Source organism: Brachyistius frenatus, unplaced genomic scaffold, assembly GCF_029030835.1.
Source record: "Brachyistius frenatus isolate BFR_SWC_R1_liver_20210118 unplaced genomic scaffold, ASM2903083v1 Contig_15, whole genome shotgun sequence".
In the NCBI taxonomy this organism is placed as follows: Eukaryota; Metazoa; Chordata; class Actinopteri; family Embiotocidae; genus Brachyistius; species Brachyistius frenatus.
In genome coordinates, this window is record NW_027210614.1 from 1,704,022 (window position 1) to 1,717,738 (window position 13,717).

The 13,717-nt window shown below is 41.1% G+C and overlaps 1 protein-coding gene across 2 annotated transcripts; it reads left to right on the forward strand.

Annotated features, from left to right (window-relative positions):
* Nucleotides 1-1,658: 1,658 nt before the first annotated feature.
* sltm (SAFB-like, transcription modulator) lies at nucleotides 1,659-13,457 on the forward strand. 2 transcript variants are annotated; one of them, XM_069693515.1, is made up of 20 exons: nucleotides 1,659-1,803; nucleotides 2,952-3,039; nucleotides 3,148-3,203; nucleotides 3,898-3,925; nucleotides 5,276-6,014; nucleotides 6,612-6,655; nucleotides 6,780-6,889; nucleotides 6,985-7,134; nucleotides 7,252-7,364; nucleotides 7,444-7,595; nucleotides 7,700-7,800; nucleotides 7,909-7,965; nucleotides 8,075-8,226; nucleotides 8,331-8,511; nucleotides 9,764-9,888; nucleotides 10,464-10,637; nucleotides 10,821-11,132; nucleotides 11,236-11,374; nucleotides 11,797-11,951; nucleotides 12,042-13,457. In XM_069693515.1, the coding sequence occupies exons 1-20, from the start codon at nucleotides 1,669-1,671 to the stop codon at nucleotides 12,151-12,153; spliced, it is 3,123 nt and encodes a 1,040-aa protein (XP_069549616.1). In that variant the 5' UTR covers nucleotides 1,659-1,668; the 3' UTR covers nucleotides 12,154-13,457. The 2 variants fall into 2 exon arrangements, with proteins under 2 accessions (XP_069549616.1, XP_069549617.1); XM_069693516.1 differs by having other exon boundaries at nucleotides 10,830-11,132.
* Nucleotides 13,458-13,717: the final 260 nt, after the last annotated feature.

A 13,717-nucleotide genomic window follows, 5' to 3' on the forward strand; every position in this document is an offset into this window, starting at 1 on the left:
ACAACACAGTCGATATTATTTGAGCCTCACGGGGGCGCCAGATCTCCGCCAGTTTTCAGCTTCTTTACGACAGTTTACGACTGCTTGACATAATCGCCTTTACTCTTCAAAGCAGTGGTAATGATAAAAAAAAAAAAAAAAAAAAAAATGCTCAGTGTCACCTTGTTTTGAGTCAAGAAGAGATCATAAGAACCACTGTGTAGTTGTAGGTTTGTACTCCTGTTACTGATCATTCTGTAAATCTGTGCATTATTATTTTGCACCTTCCTTAAATCCTCGATTTTAAATACCAGCACGCCCACTAGTGGATATGTTTGATAAACTCAAATAGAAGATTCTCAAAAAAAATTAATTGCAAAATTGATATCAGCAATGGAGTTATCTTAACAAGAATCCGCGGTGGACGTGAGAAACCCAATGAAAGGCAGACATCTCATTATCTATACTGGCACTGAGACGAATGAATAATCCCCCAAACTATAAATTATTCATAAATAACATACAATAACAATGCCTATCCAGACTGCAAGGAGTCATTATCTGAGATGAGGGTGATGGTCACTTTTGAATGGGTGAGATGCTGCTGCTGAAAATCGATGGTACCACCCATACACTGACTGTTTTTTTTTTTACCAGCTATCATGAACATACTACAGAAACAAGTTAAATTGAAAATGCCTTCCTTCATGATAAATACAAGCACATAAGGTAATAATGTTGTACATAAAGAGTTCTAGTCCCACCTGCCTTTTGTTAAATGGTGTGAGGATAACTTCCTTAATGTATATCACAAACTAAGAAACTAATCATTGATTAAAAGTACTAACAAACCAAAAGCGAGCATTATACATTGTGTGAATGTTAAACTTCTAGACACATATAAGTATTTAGGAACAGTGTTCAAGTCTCAACACAGAGTGGGTTGTAAAGTGTTGACAACAAAGAACTCACTGTTAAAACTTAACTCTTTTTTTTGTCTGTGATACCATTAACGGCACTGCCAAACACTTTGGATGTGGTCCTCATGAATGTTTGTGTGTGCTGACTTTTGCTGGAACAATTATTATGCCAACTACAAATACAATGATATTTAATTAGCGCATGAAAATTGACAAATTACACAACAAAATTGTTGATGTATTTATTTTGTAGAATATAAACTGGTGATGTCACAGTAAGCTATGCAAATACAGTTCTTGTTCAGTTTAAGTAAGATCGCTAAATTTAGGGCGGTGCATACTGAGTTTGGTGTGCATGTGAGATGTATCGCTCATGGTTAAGTGCAAAGTTATGGAATTAAAATGTAATTGTGTCTCTGGCATGTTACAGTGACAGCAAGTCTCTCAGTTTTGCCATTTATCAACCTGCTGCATTCTGCTATTTTTTTTTTTTTTTTACCCATTAAATGACGTAAAGTTAGACAGTGAAGTGTCTCAGAATTAAATGAATGACATTTAAACGGAAATTTGAAATACAATTGGTTCCCGGAGCAGGCTATGGACATATTCTTTCTCTTCTATACAGTCACTGGCTCAGTAGGTGCCTTAACACTTGGTGGCGTTGCGATACAGTCTATGGTTGCGATTTATAACGACAACCACCAAAACCAACGAAGAAGAAGCTAAGCAAACAGACTGCGCACGCACACTCCAGTAATCTTGAGGTAAAATGGCGTCGGGTGCCATTTCAATGGAGTCCAAGAGGATATCAGAATTACGAGTTGTTGATCTAAAATCTGAGCTGAAACGAAGGAATTTGGACACCTCAGGTGTAAAGAGCGTTCTTCTTACAAGACTGAGACAGGTAATTTAAACAGCGCTAACTCGTGTGAAAATGGTGAATAAGCTGGGATACACGATGCAGAGTGGCTAATGCTAATGCTAACCAATGTTGTTTAAGATGTTCTTTTAGCGTAACAAGGCAGGTTTAAACTGGTCAATGGCTTAGTTTAGCGTTGGCTGTTAAACTGCACCGCGATGTAAATAGCTACACACATTCACCGGTCGGAAAATAAGTAATGTTATTTACTCGGGCTTGAATGACTACCGAGAGAAAGTGACACTGTAATGTAACGCATTATTGAACATTCACCTTAAATCATGAGATGCGTCAAAACAAGACACGAAAAGCCTGCGTGTTTGTCTGTGCCTCCAAACGACATTTAAATGAGGCTTTCTGGACGCTTTGAAGCTTCACGATGTCAAAACTGTGGACCACTTGGCTGCAATGCTTATCTTGCAGTGTCAGATTGGGCTGATTGCACGTGACCGACATCAACTGCTGAGAAAGAGGTGTAGCTCTTATTGTTGGATGCGTGGAGGTCCGCTCACATGCTCATATTGTGAATTTAAATCAAAGATGTCCTGCAATTTGTTCGATTCACAATTTTCACATTGCACCATGTTGCATTACGTATATGAATTTAGATTAAATGTTTTCATCTTATGAAGTCGTAAGTGTAGATGAATCAAATAATAGATATCGTTTAGCTTGATTGTCAATTTAGTCCAAATTTGGGAGTGAAAATGTTTTTTTTTTTTTTTTTTTTTTTTAATGCAGTTTTTAAAAAACAACGCTGTCCAAACATTTTGGATTGAAATTCTTCTGTTGTCTCAAAGAAATGCATGTTTCTATTATGATCTTTAATCAACTTTTGCAAAATAAAACCATTAATCTTCTGTCCTAAAGTGCAATTTGTGTACCATCAGCAGTTGAAATAGAATCAGCAGTGTGTGACTTTAATTAGTGATAGCTCAGGCGTGCACATTATATGACACAGCAAAAACAACTTGCCCCTTTTTCTCAAGAGTGATGTGGTGAATTGTGGATCCATTACGCTGCTGCAAACGTGGCTAAGGTCCCAACTAACTGCATTCAATGATATTTTGATCATATCTAGCTCACATTGTGTGTGAACCAGTTGTTTTCATTAAATAACTTTTTTTTTTTAGGCTATTGAGGATGAAGGTGGTGACCCGGAAAACATTCAAATCCAGCTTTCAACTGATGCATCAACTCGGAAAAGTGGAAAAGCCAAGGGTAATTTTGGTTTTAATTTCCTCTTGGAGTCAGGTTATCTAAGAAAGTTCACATGTTGTTCAAGTTTTTCATGCTGAATTTTCATTGTTTGTTTATTTAATCTTTTAGGGAAAAGAGTGGATTCAGATGTGGACACCACAGCAGAAGAAGATGTTTTGTCCAAGGTGACTGTGCCATGCGTTTCTGTTGACCACAGCTGTTGCGTCTTCGCTCTCTTTTGCGAAAATGTCTAGATATTAGTATATAGTATAGCATATGAAAAAAATCAGCAGTGACTTGTTTAAGTGTGTGCTTTAAGGATTGCTGTTCCCATGGTTAGTTTCAATCCAAGGCAAACCTGAATTTATCTAAATTTTGGGCTCCCCATGGGAGGCCACATGAACATATGTACATTCTAACAAGCATCACAGTCTGAAAATATGTTTGACAGGAAGCAGTTAAGATGCTTGTAGGTCAAACTTAGAAATGTTGTTTACCAACTTCTTCCACCTGAATTCAGACCTTTTCCTCAGTCTTATTTAACATGATAATTCAATACAAAGCCACAAACTTGATTTACACTGAAACTTCCTTCATGTGATTCTGAAAAATGATTGGGAAAAGTTGAGACTCTAAATTTATCAACACACATCTTGTAGTTTTCAGAGGAGAATTCTGACTTTTGGAAAATTAAAAGACTAATTCTTTGAACTTTTATGTGGGACTTAATACATTTATAATATGTACACTTCTGTACAAGAAAACCATCAAAATACTTAAAACAATTTCTTCTGTATGCATAGCTGTGATTAACTTTTGTTCTTGTGCATGCTGCATTGAAAAAAAATTGTTGACTCACCTCTGTGTTTTCTCTTCTAGGAAAATGAAGAATATGAATCAGAAAAGGGTATGTATGCCGGTACACTAATGGCCCATGCTAATATTAGGTTGTTTCTTTTTTTACAGCTAACACATATGATGACAAGAAACTCCTGGTAGAAAGTATAACTTGTATCTAGTGGTATTTCATGCCACTGCACTACCTAGGTCACAAAAGGTCATCAAATGGAGAAACAAAGATATGATTAATGGAGACATTTCTGAATTACGACTCAAGGTTTTTTTTGTTGTTACGCACATTAATTATTGGATCTGGGTTGGCTTGATTTAGGTAACCAATTTCCTTGGATTACTCATCATATTGTAAAGATATTGTTTGCTTCATTGGATTTCCTCTGGGATTCAACCTTTTACATTCCCCAAGGAAATGAAGAATTTACAAGCTGACGTTTGGTTATGTCCAATGAATTGGAAGAAGCAGCAACTTCCAGGATTTGAGGATCATTGTACTTTCCTGTTGACATTGTGATTGGGAACATGGTGGGACCGACCAGTGAGAAGTGTACTGGGTAAATCTGAATACTTCACACCCTTTGCCACAGGAATCAGGCACCTTTATTACAGGTCCTGTCAGGAGAGACGGCCTGTTAATGAGGTTGGCATTTGGATTAGCTCAAGGACTGCTCAACTCCTCGAAACACTGTGTAGATGCAGAGGCCTTGTGTCGGGAGGCAACAGAAAGATCAAGAGACTTCATAAATTTGGCGCAGATGTCTTCCATGAAAAAAACTGATGTTTCCCACACAGCTGACTGCAGCTGCAGCATGATGTGTGCAGTGAAGACATTTTACAAAACATACAACATGGCCTGAGATTGGCATGGACAGACCGTTTCACCGTTTTGCACACTGTGTGTACTGTTCACTGGATACATGAGAGCAGGTTGGATTTGACGATTAAATATCATTTTGATGACGTTAATTGATGAAGACATTTTGAAGGATGTTGAAGATTTCCCCCAAAATTGAGGCGACTTTCCATGGACTGGCAAGCTGGAGATGCATTTTACATAATGGAGAACACCGAAGGATGAACTGCTGAGTTTTCCGTCTCATTGGGACTTTGTCAAAAGATTTGCTTCTGGAGAGTTGTCAAACATCGCAGGAGGCATCTGGAACTTCACGTTCACGATGAATTATGGATCAATACTTCACATTTCTCAAGAGAGGAAGATCACGGAATCATCCCCCAATTTCAATGAAGATTGTGTGTTTTGTGTCCTCCTGTGGTGTCTACGCCCTCGATGACCATTAACACTAAATGTGCTTTATATTCTACTTTTTAAGTCAAGTAACATGCGACATGTCAATGTTAAAAGTTGTGTTTTTGCCATGTTTATCCTTGTTAAATCCCTCAGATGTAACTGATACAGATGATGGTACTCGTGAAAATTCTAAGCCTGCACCATGTGAGGACAGCCTCGCTCACTCTGAGGCTGAGCCCGAATCAGAAGCTGTGACGGCTGAGGCTGATTCAGAGCCTGAGACTGAGGCAGACGCGGAGGCTGACCCGGATGCTGACCCAGAGGCAGACACAGATGCAGACGTGGAGGCTGACCCAGATGCAGACGTGGAGGCTGACCCAGATGCAGACGTGGAGGCTGACCCAGATGCAGACGAGGAGGCTGACCTAGAGGCAGACGTGGAGGCTGATCCAGAGGTGGATGAGGGCGCTGACCCAGAGATGGATGAGGAGACTGAGCCAGAGCTGGAGACCGAACTGTCTGAGATGGATGCTGAAGCCATGATTTCCTCTAAAGAAGCCGAGGATGATCACCTGTCCGTCTCAATCCCAAATGAAGATGCCATCACCCTAGATGTTGATGGCGACGATCTCCTGGAAACAGGTAAACATGTGAAACTTCCAGATCCAGAGGCAGAGAAGGGCACTGATGAGCCAGAGGCCTCTGCTGAGATGGGCCCAGATGATGACATGAAGGCGGAAGAGATCGATGGTAAGAAAGAGGATGGATCCCGAGGTGAGCCCATGAAGAAAGACAGCAGAGACGCCTTGAAGAAAGCTGAAACGGGAGATAAAGAAAAGGATTCTGGGAAGAAAGGCCCCTCCGCTACTGGGGCATCAGGTCAAGCAAAGAGGTTTGTCTTTCTATGTCAGTTCTTTGATACTACTACCAAGTCCAGCTCACTAAGAACGCAACATTGTGGGTAGCCTCAAGATTTTTTTTTTCTTTTTGCCATAAGGGAAATGTTCACTGATGTACCTAATCCTGCCATTTACTACTTTGGTTTATTTCTCTGAAGTTGGTTAAATTGTGACGTTAACCAGGAGCTGAGAAAACAACTTTTATTTTGTTACTTTGACCTTCACACCAGTTTTAAAGCCTTTTCCAGTTTCTACCCAAGGCACTGTAAAAGAGCATTAGTCTCCGTGATGACAGTTTTTTTTTTTTCTTTTTGGTCAAATGATTCACTGAAGTTGAACAAACCTCCGAAGATTTCATTGGTCCAGGGAATAAATTGGCTGACAACCTGACCCATCTCACCACTGGAAAAAGCAATGACGCCTTTGAGCCATTGGTTCAGATCCACGCCTTGCCTAAAGGACTTTTTTTTCCCCCTCAACAAATCAAAATATGTTGTTTTGCTCTGCTAGATGTATGTGCGTCACTTCACATCAAGGTTTTATTTACCTTCCCTCATTTCCTGTTTGTTGTTGCAACATTTTCTTTGTAGCTCTTCTGGAGACAGAGATGGAAAAGCTGCAAAAGATGAAAAGGGTAAGATGTTGTCCAAAGGTTTTTAAAAAAAACAGAAAGCACTTTTCTTGTTCCATCAACATGATGCAGTTTTTTTTTAATCATCAATTACTGCTAAATGTGTTGTGGGTAATGTTTTTATCAGGAGCTGTCAGCAGCAGCAACAGCAGCTCTTCTCGTAACATATGGGTGAGCGGCCTGTCTTCAAACACCAAAGCAGCTGATCTAAAGAACTTGTTTGGCAAATATGGGAAGGTAAATAATCTGCAGGTTTTTGGGGTTTGAATTACTTATTTTGAAAAAATCGGAGGAATTTTATACTCCGTGTCACAGAAAGCTGTTTCCAACAGGTTTTAAGTGCCAAGGTGGTCACAAATGCTCGCAGTCCTGGTTCAAAATGTTACGGCTTGGTGACAATGTCCTCCAGCACAGAGGTGACGCGGTGCATATCCCACCTTGACTGTACGGAGCTCCATGGACAGCAGATATACGTTGAAAGGGTAAGTTAGGACACCGATGTTGAGTCAGAATGGTTTTTGAACTGATCTGATGCCGCTCTATTCATGGAAGAAGCTGTGGGCATGTGTCAGTAATATTTCGCTGTCTGTGTGTTTCAGGCCAAAAATGATCCGTTCAAAAAGGAGCCCTCAAAGAAGGAAGCAGAGGACAAAGCGGGTTCCAGCAAATCAAACGATAAGCGCAGCTCCGCTGGGACAAAGTTAACTAACAAGTGAGTGTCAGGAAAAGTTGAAATGTTAATCCTCTGTTGACCGAAACACAATTTAACCTTTTGTTAATTTTGCGTTTAGAGCACTACCGTCTCACAAAAAGGAAGACAAGAAACTCTCAGAAAAAGACAAAGATGCATCCAAGAAACAGGAGCCCAAAAGCGTGAAATCTGAATCCGTTTCATCGAGCTCAGGACCAGATTCTTCAAAGAAAGATGACAGAAAACATGGCCGTAGGTTTTAGTCCTCTTTTCAACATTTTCATTTAGAGAATCAAGTGTAGTTTATTAATTGGCAGGTTTCTCTTCTCTCTGGTTAATATTTGCTTGTTTTCTAGGGGCAAAGAGTCCAGGCAAGATTATGATGATCGATCACACCAAGGGAGATTCAAATTTTGGCAAAATGAGACCTTTCAGAAGGGGAAGGTATTTTGATAAAGTAAGAGCTTTTATTTGTATTTGATTTAAATATGTTTCTTTATTTAAAATATATTTTTAATTTGTTGTATGAGGATGTTAAATGAGAGTCTGTTTGCTAATTTTTCAGCCCTTTATCAACACCAACATTCAAAGACGGCCAAAATGGTTGATTCCTCCTGAAGAGGTATAAATTCTTGGTACTATGGACCTACTCTATATTGTACTATTTGTGTTTAACAAGTTTCATTTAGTTGTTTTGCTTTTTAACTTAAATTTCTATTTTCCCCTCTTAGTTGGAGATGATGAAGGACAAGCGTCCTTTTGTTAACAGGGTGGATGAGAGAGACATCTTGCCCTTTGAGAAAATGAAGGAGCAGAAGGAGCTGAGGATGCGTGAACGGATGGCTCGTCTGGAACGTGTCCGTAGAGCCGTCGAGTTGCGCAGGTAGCCTAGAACAATTATAGTTGCCACGTGTAGTGGGCTTAAAATGAAGAGTTCCCTGGATGTTTTGATTGTTGTTCTAAGATGAGGGATTGTTTTGTCTTCAGGCGGCGGGAAATCGCAGAACAAGAACGGCGGGAGCGGGAGCGTGTTCGTCTGATACGGGAACGTGAAGAACGGGAGAACCTGCTGCGAGAGCGCCAGAGACTGGAGATGGAAAGACAAAAATTGGAAAGAGAGCGCTTGGAAAGGGAGAGGCTTGAGAGAGAGAGTCTGCGTATAGTGCAGGTACACTGAGCATGAACAAATTCCCCCGCTTCAGACTGCAACCATATTCTTTTTTTCTTCTACACAACACGAGGGCAAATCAAAAGGTTCCGAGACAGGAAAAAGATTTAACCCTAAAGAAGTAACTGGTAGACATTTGGTCGCTCGATCATCATCAGTTCCTGAGTTACCCACATTTTGACGAGTGCGTCGTCGATTCCTCCGTGGACGTGACCAGACGGCGCATGTCAGATTTTGTATGAAACTCTGGAAATCGGCAACGGAGACTCTTGCAATGCTTCAGCAGGGCTGCGACCATGAAGCAACGAGCCTGGAGACATCTTCTTAGTGACATTCACGTTTCCGAAGGGCAGAACGTCACCGTCCAAAACGGAAAAAAGCGCATTAGTTCAGGCGAGCGACCAGGCGGGTTTTCTTTGACATTGGCGGGGCTGTGAGCCGTGAATTCATCCCTACGATGATCGGAGTGAAACCACGGAGCTCTGCTGGGATGTTCTGAGGCGTCTGATGGAAAACGTTGAGTTCAAATGACCCAAACTGTGGCGATGGCACTGGGTTCTCCAACATGATGATGCGCCTGCTCACAGCGCAATGAAAAGGCACAAGTTTCTACCCACAACAACACAATCGTAGCTCCTCGCCACTCCTACTCACCAAATTTGGCTCCCTGTGACTTCTTTCTGTTCCCCAGAAATTGTTCACAAGCTTTGATGATTGCTTTCTGATAAAGTTTCAGGTGCGTAAAACATCGCCGACACATCCGCTCCAATGCTCACAAAAATGTGTTTACCTCGGGAAGTGATGATGATGAAGTGACGAAATTTGTACCAGTTACTCATCAGGATTTTATCTTTATCCTGCTCCGTCCATGTCATGGTGCTGGGCTCCGTGGTGGCCTCTGAACTTACTGATTTACCCTCGTAAACATCATGGCTTCATCAAGATGCTCTGTTTTGAATTGTGCTGGCTCCTGTGTTCCCAGCAGTTGCCTCAACAAAGTTAAAGCCTGATACTTTAAACCTGGACCACAACAGGATGTGGCCTAATCTCTGCAGAGATTTTGCTCTGCAGCTCCGTTTCCAATGAGTTTGTGATGTAAAGACAGCACTAGCCTGTTAAGTGAGAAAGACGAAGAGATGACTTGTTTATGAAATAATTTTTAGAGCGGTGTTAAACCGTATGAATCATATTACTCCTTGTAATAAAACGATTTCCACGTCTCTCTAATCATTTTTATTATTGCCCCTTTCAGGAAAGGCGTAAAGAGGCCGAGCGCATGGCACGTGAGCGAGAGGAGCTGCGGAGGCAGCAGGAGCAGCTTCGTTATGAGCAAGAAAAGAGAAACAACCTCAAGAGAGGCCGTGAAGTGGATCACGGGTATATGCAATTTTTGTCCATAAGCAGTTTTACGATGTGAGATTATGACCAGAATTTTTGGACATTTCAAACTTGTATGGTTGTAGCATTTAACCCGGACCTTTAATCCAGCAATATATATTGCCTATGAACTGGGAAGTCAAGTAACAGGAAGGGAAACGGAGATATCGGTCTATTCGGATCCAGAACACTCTGCAAGAGACAAATATAGGTCAAAATTTCACTATGAATATTGGTGAATAAATAGATTTTTTTTTTTAATTATTATTATTTTTTTTTATTCAAAGGTCATTTTTGTTCATTTAAAGTTTTTGTACCAAAGCTAATTGCCCTTTTTGAGTAAATGTACAGTATGTTTTTAAACCGACTGTCTGGAAGTTTCACATCAATTGTGGTTCAAGATATCACTTTATTAATTAATCATTTAGTTGTCATCATCAGTTATGTCATTGTTTTTCCACATACTTCCCATCCATGATATTGTGTTTATATAGTGACAGAAAATATCACGTGCTAATACTACAGTATGACCCAAGCTCATGACTCATGAGGGATGTCGGTACTTCATGTTTCAGTCGGAGAGACAATCCCTATTGGAACGGCAACAAGAAGATGCAGTCCGAGTCTGAGGTCCGTTTGAACCAAGGCTCCAACTACAGCCGGCAACAGAACCGCTTTTCAAACTTCAACCCCAGAGAGAGAGGTCGATTTCCAGAAGCTGCAGCCGTACAGCCCAACACGTATGACAGGTACAGGGTGTTTAAACTGAAGCAATTTAATGAGGATTCAAAGGGAAACATTTACTTCAGTTTACTAAAGAGGGTTTAATAGGATATCAGAGCAGTCATAGACTTGTGGGTGATGTGTCTGTACTATTGCTAGTGTTGTTCTCTTTTCTGCCAATCACATTTGGTTCCTTTTCTTGTTTCGAGACGAAACAGGTTTGATGGTGAGCCAGATGTAAAGAAGAGTCGGCCTGCCCCTCACAGAGAAGCCGCTGGCTTTGATCGCTACCCCAAGAACTTTGAAACAGTCCGCAGAGCTGAGCCACCTCCTCCTCCACGCACTGAACTGCGGGACACCGACCGCAGGGACCGAGACGAGAGACGTCCCGCGCCCATGCACGACCGCCCTGTGGGAGCAAGAGCCACGATGCCTGGCATGTCGCACAACCGCGCACCCAGGGACGGAGGGCATGGATGGAAGAATGATGGAGGGATGAACTCCAACAAGGGAGATATACGGTAACAAAATCCAGTTTTTTAAAAAAAAATTTTTACATGAAGCATGATTAGTTGACTGTTGTTTTTGAGAGCTAACTTGAAATTGTCTTTGTGGGTTGAGCAGAGGACCTATGCGCATGCGTGCAGAGCGATCGGGCAGAGACGGTCCAGGTCCTGCACTTAGAGGAGGTCCCTCAGTCAGCCGGGGAAGGAGCAACTTCAATGATAGAGATGAAGGCAGATCCATGGTGATGAGCAGTCAGGTCAGCTTATCCTCTGAAATAAGAGCTTCTCCTAAAAGTCTTAACATTAGTCAGACAGAAACACTATCTGCTTCCATTTGGATCTTTCCCCATTTTCGATAAATCACAAATATTCAGGGAATCCAGTCAAATGTGAGGATTTGCTGCTTTACTGTCTGTCCCTTTTTCTGACAATTCTGAAAAATTCTGACTCTGACAATATAATTACAGTATCACTGTTGAAAGTAATCCTTTCTATTCTGCTGTAGAAATAACCAATATTCTTCATTGATGAAATATTGGTGTTTACACTTGTCAGATTCGTTAGATTTTACTCCGTGCGGAGGTATTGCAAACAAAGTTTCAGTCTTTAGTCAGAGTTCAGACATATATTTCCCATTTCATAGAGAGCCCTGACTCCCAAGTCTCCTCTGTCTGTCCAGCCTTTCAGCTCCGGCCGCCAGGTCGTGGTGGAACGTCACAGCAGGGACCAGGGACTGAGGAAGGAGTGGCACGGTGGCTCTAGCTCCCAAGGCGGGGGCTTTCCGGACAATCGCAGGATGGGAGACACTCGGGGCAGCATGATGGCTCCCTCCAGGTATATCAAATATGCCAACAAATGATGAGGAAGCTGAATAGTGTGCCTCGCTCGCAGCCCTCTCAGACATTACCTATTGTCTCTCTGCAGTCACTCCTCGTCCGGAATGAGCCGAATTGTACAGATCACCAACAACTCCATTCCCAGCGGTGGCACCGTGGGTGGATTCAAGCCCTTCAAAGGAGCGCCGCGGCATTTCTAACCACAGCCAAATTCTGCCACTCTGAAAAACCGGAAAATTAGAAGACTTTTCTGAACTCTTTATTTTTTAGAATATCAACTGTTTTTGGTGGCACGTTTCTGGCCATATGGTTAATAATACCATTTTATTTTGTATAGACAAGTGTTTACCTCAGTGTAGGGTTTTTCCTGACGTACTGTTACCATCAAACAACCCTGTGCACAAGTTTTAATATTGATATATATAGGAAGATATTGTACAGCCGTAGGTCTTTGTAACAAGTTTTGAAGTGATGGTACAACTTCTCTTACTGAGTGTTGTATATACATTTTCAATAGCTTAGCATCACACTCAGATTTCCTGTGTAATATGTCTTATTTTAGTGTATTATGGAACTCGATGACAGGGATATACTAATTTGGATGTTTCCCTCAGGAATCAGATGATGATAAAAGTTTTTTTTTTTTGTAAAGCCATACTTTGTGTGGATTTCCTGTTTTTGTTTTTTAAGATGAGCGGGATTTGTTAAAACATCGATCTATAAAATAGCCTGCATTTTCGCAAAAATCTCTCATAGCTGTCACCTTCCAAAGTTTAAGTATCTACAGGTCTGAGTGCCTAAAAGGACCATGGGACATTATTTTATATTATAGTTCAATTTGAGTCTGTTAAATATGGTTCTGGTAGTTTGGGCGTTTCAGTCCGATCTCAGCTCACTTTGACTTTAGTGGGATGCTTATTACGTGGGCATCATTAAACCCTGTGATACTAACGGGAAGGACATCAATCGCAGCATGTGGAATGTTTGAATCTGGAAAATGTGGTACACATTAAAAGAAATGTGGCGTAGGAAAGGAAACTTACTGAACACTGACAATTCAGAGGAACAGGCATCGTGTCAGCTGTGACTCAACCAGCACCTTGCCTCTGAGGAGGAACCTCTACACTGTTAAATCTGTCATTTCAGAGCTATTTTTTGTTTGTTTTAATTTCACTTCACACTTGTCAAGCTTGTTGATCCTGTTACAGTTGGACCATTTGTGTACATCACGCATTCTTTACCCACACATAGGTTGTAAATGGTTTATGAAGTTTAATTAAAATATAAGAAACTGAATTTGCTGATTGGTTGGTTATGGCTGCTTCCTGACTCCAAGGCGAATCCTTCACCCTAAACCTTGTGTAATGACGCATTTGGAAATCTCACGAAGCAGCATCAGAGGGAAGAATTTAATTTAAAGTTTCTTTTCCTGATGTAATGTGCATTTTTTGATTTTCTTCATTTTCCTTCAATGTCTGGCTTGAAATATAAGTTTTAACGTGTCTCTTTCCGTACTCGTTCCGTGCCGCACAACTCACTTACCACTATCTGGTACAGTGTCCTTGGGTTTCCATGAAGTTTGCTGTGGCTTTTGCAGTCATTTGTGGTGTCTCAGACATGTATTTACACTGTCAACACATGAACGTCATCAAGTTCGGAGACATTTCGAGGACATTCAGACTCAATTTGTAACTTGCAGAATTTTGTCATCACATTACAAGTTCTATGTATGTAGACGCCCACGAAATATCAAAACCTTCATCT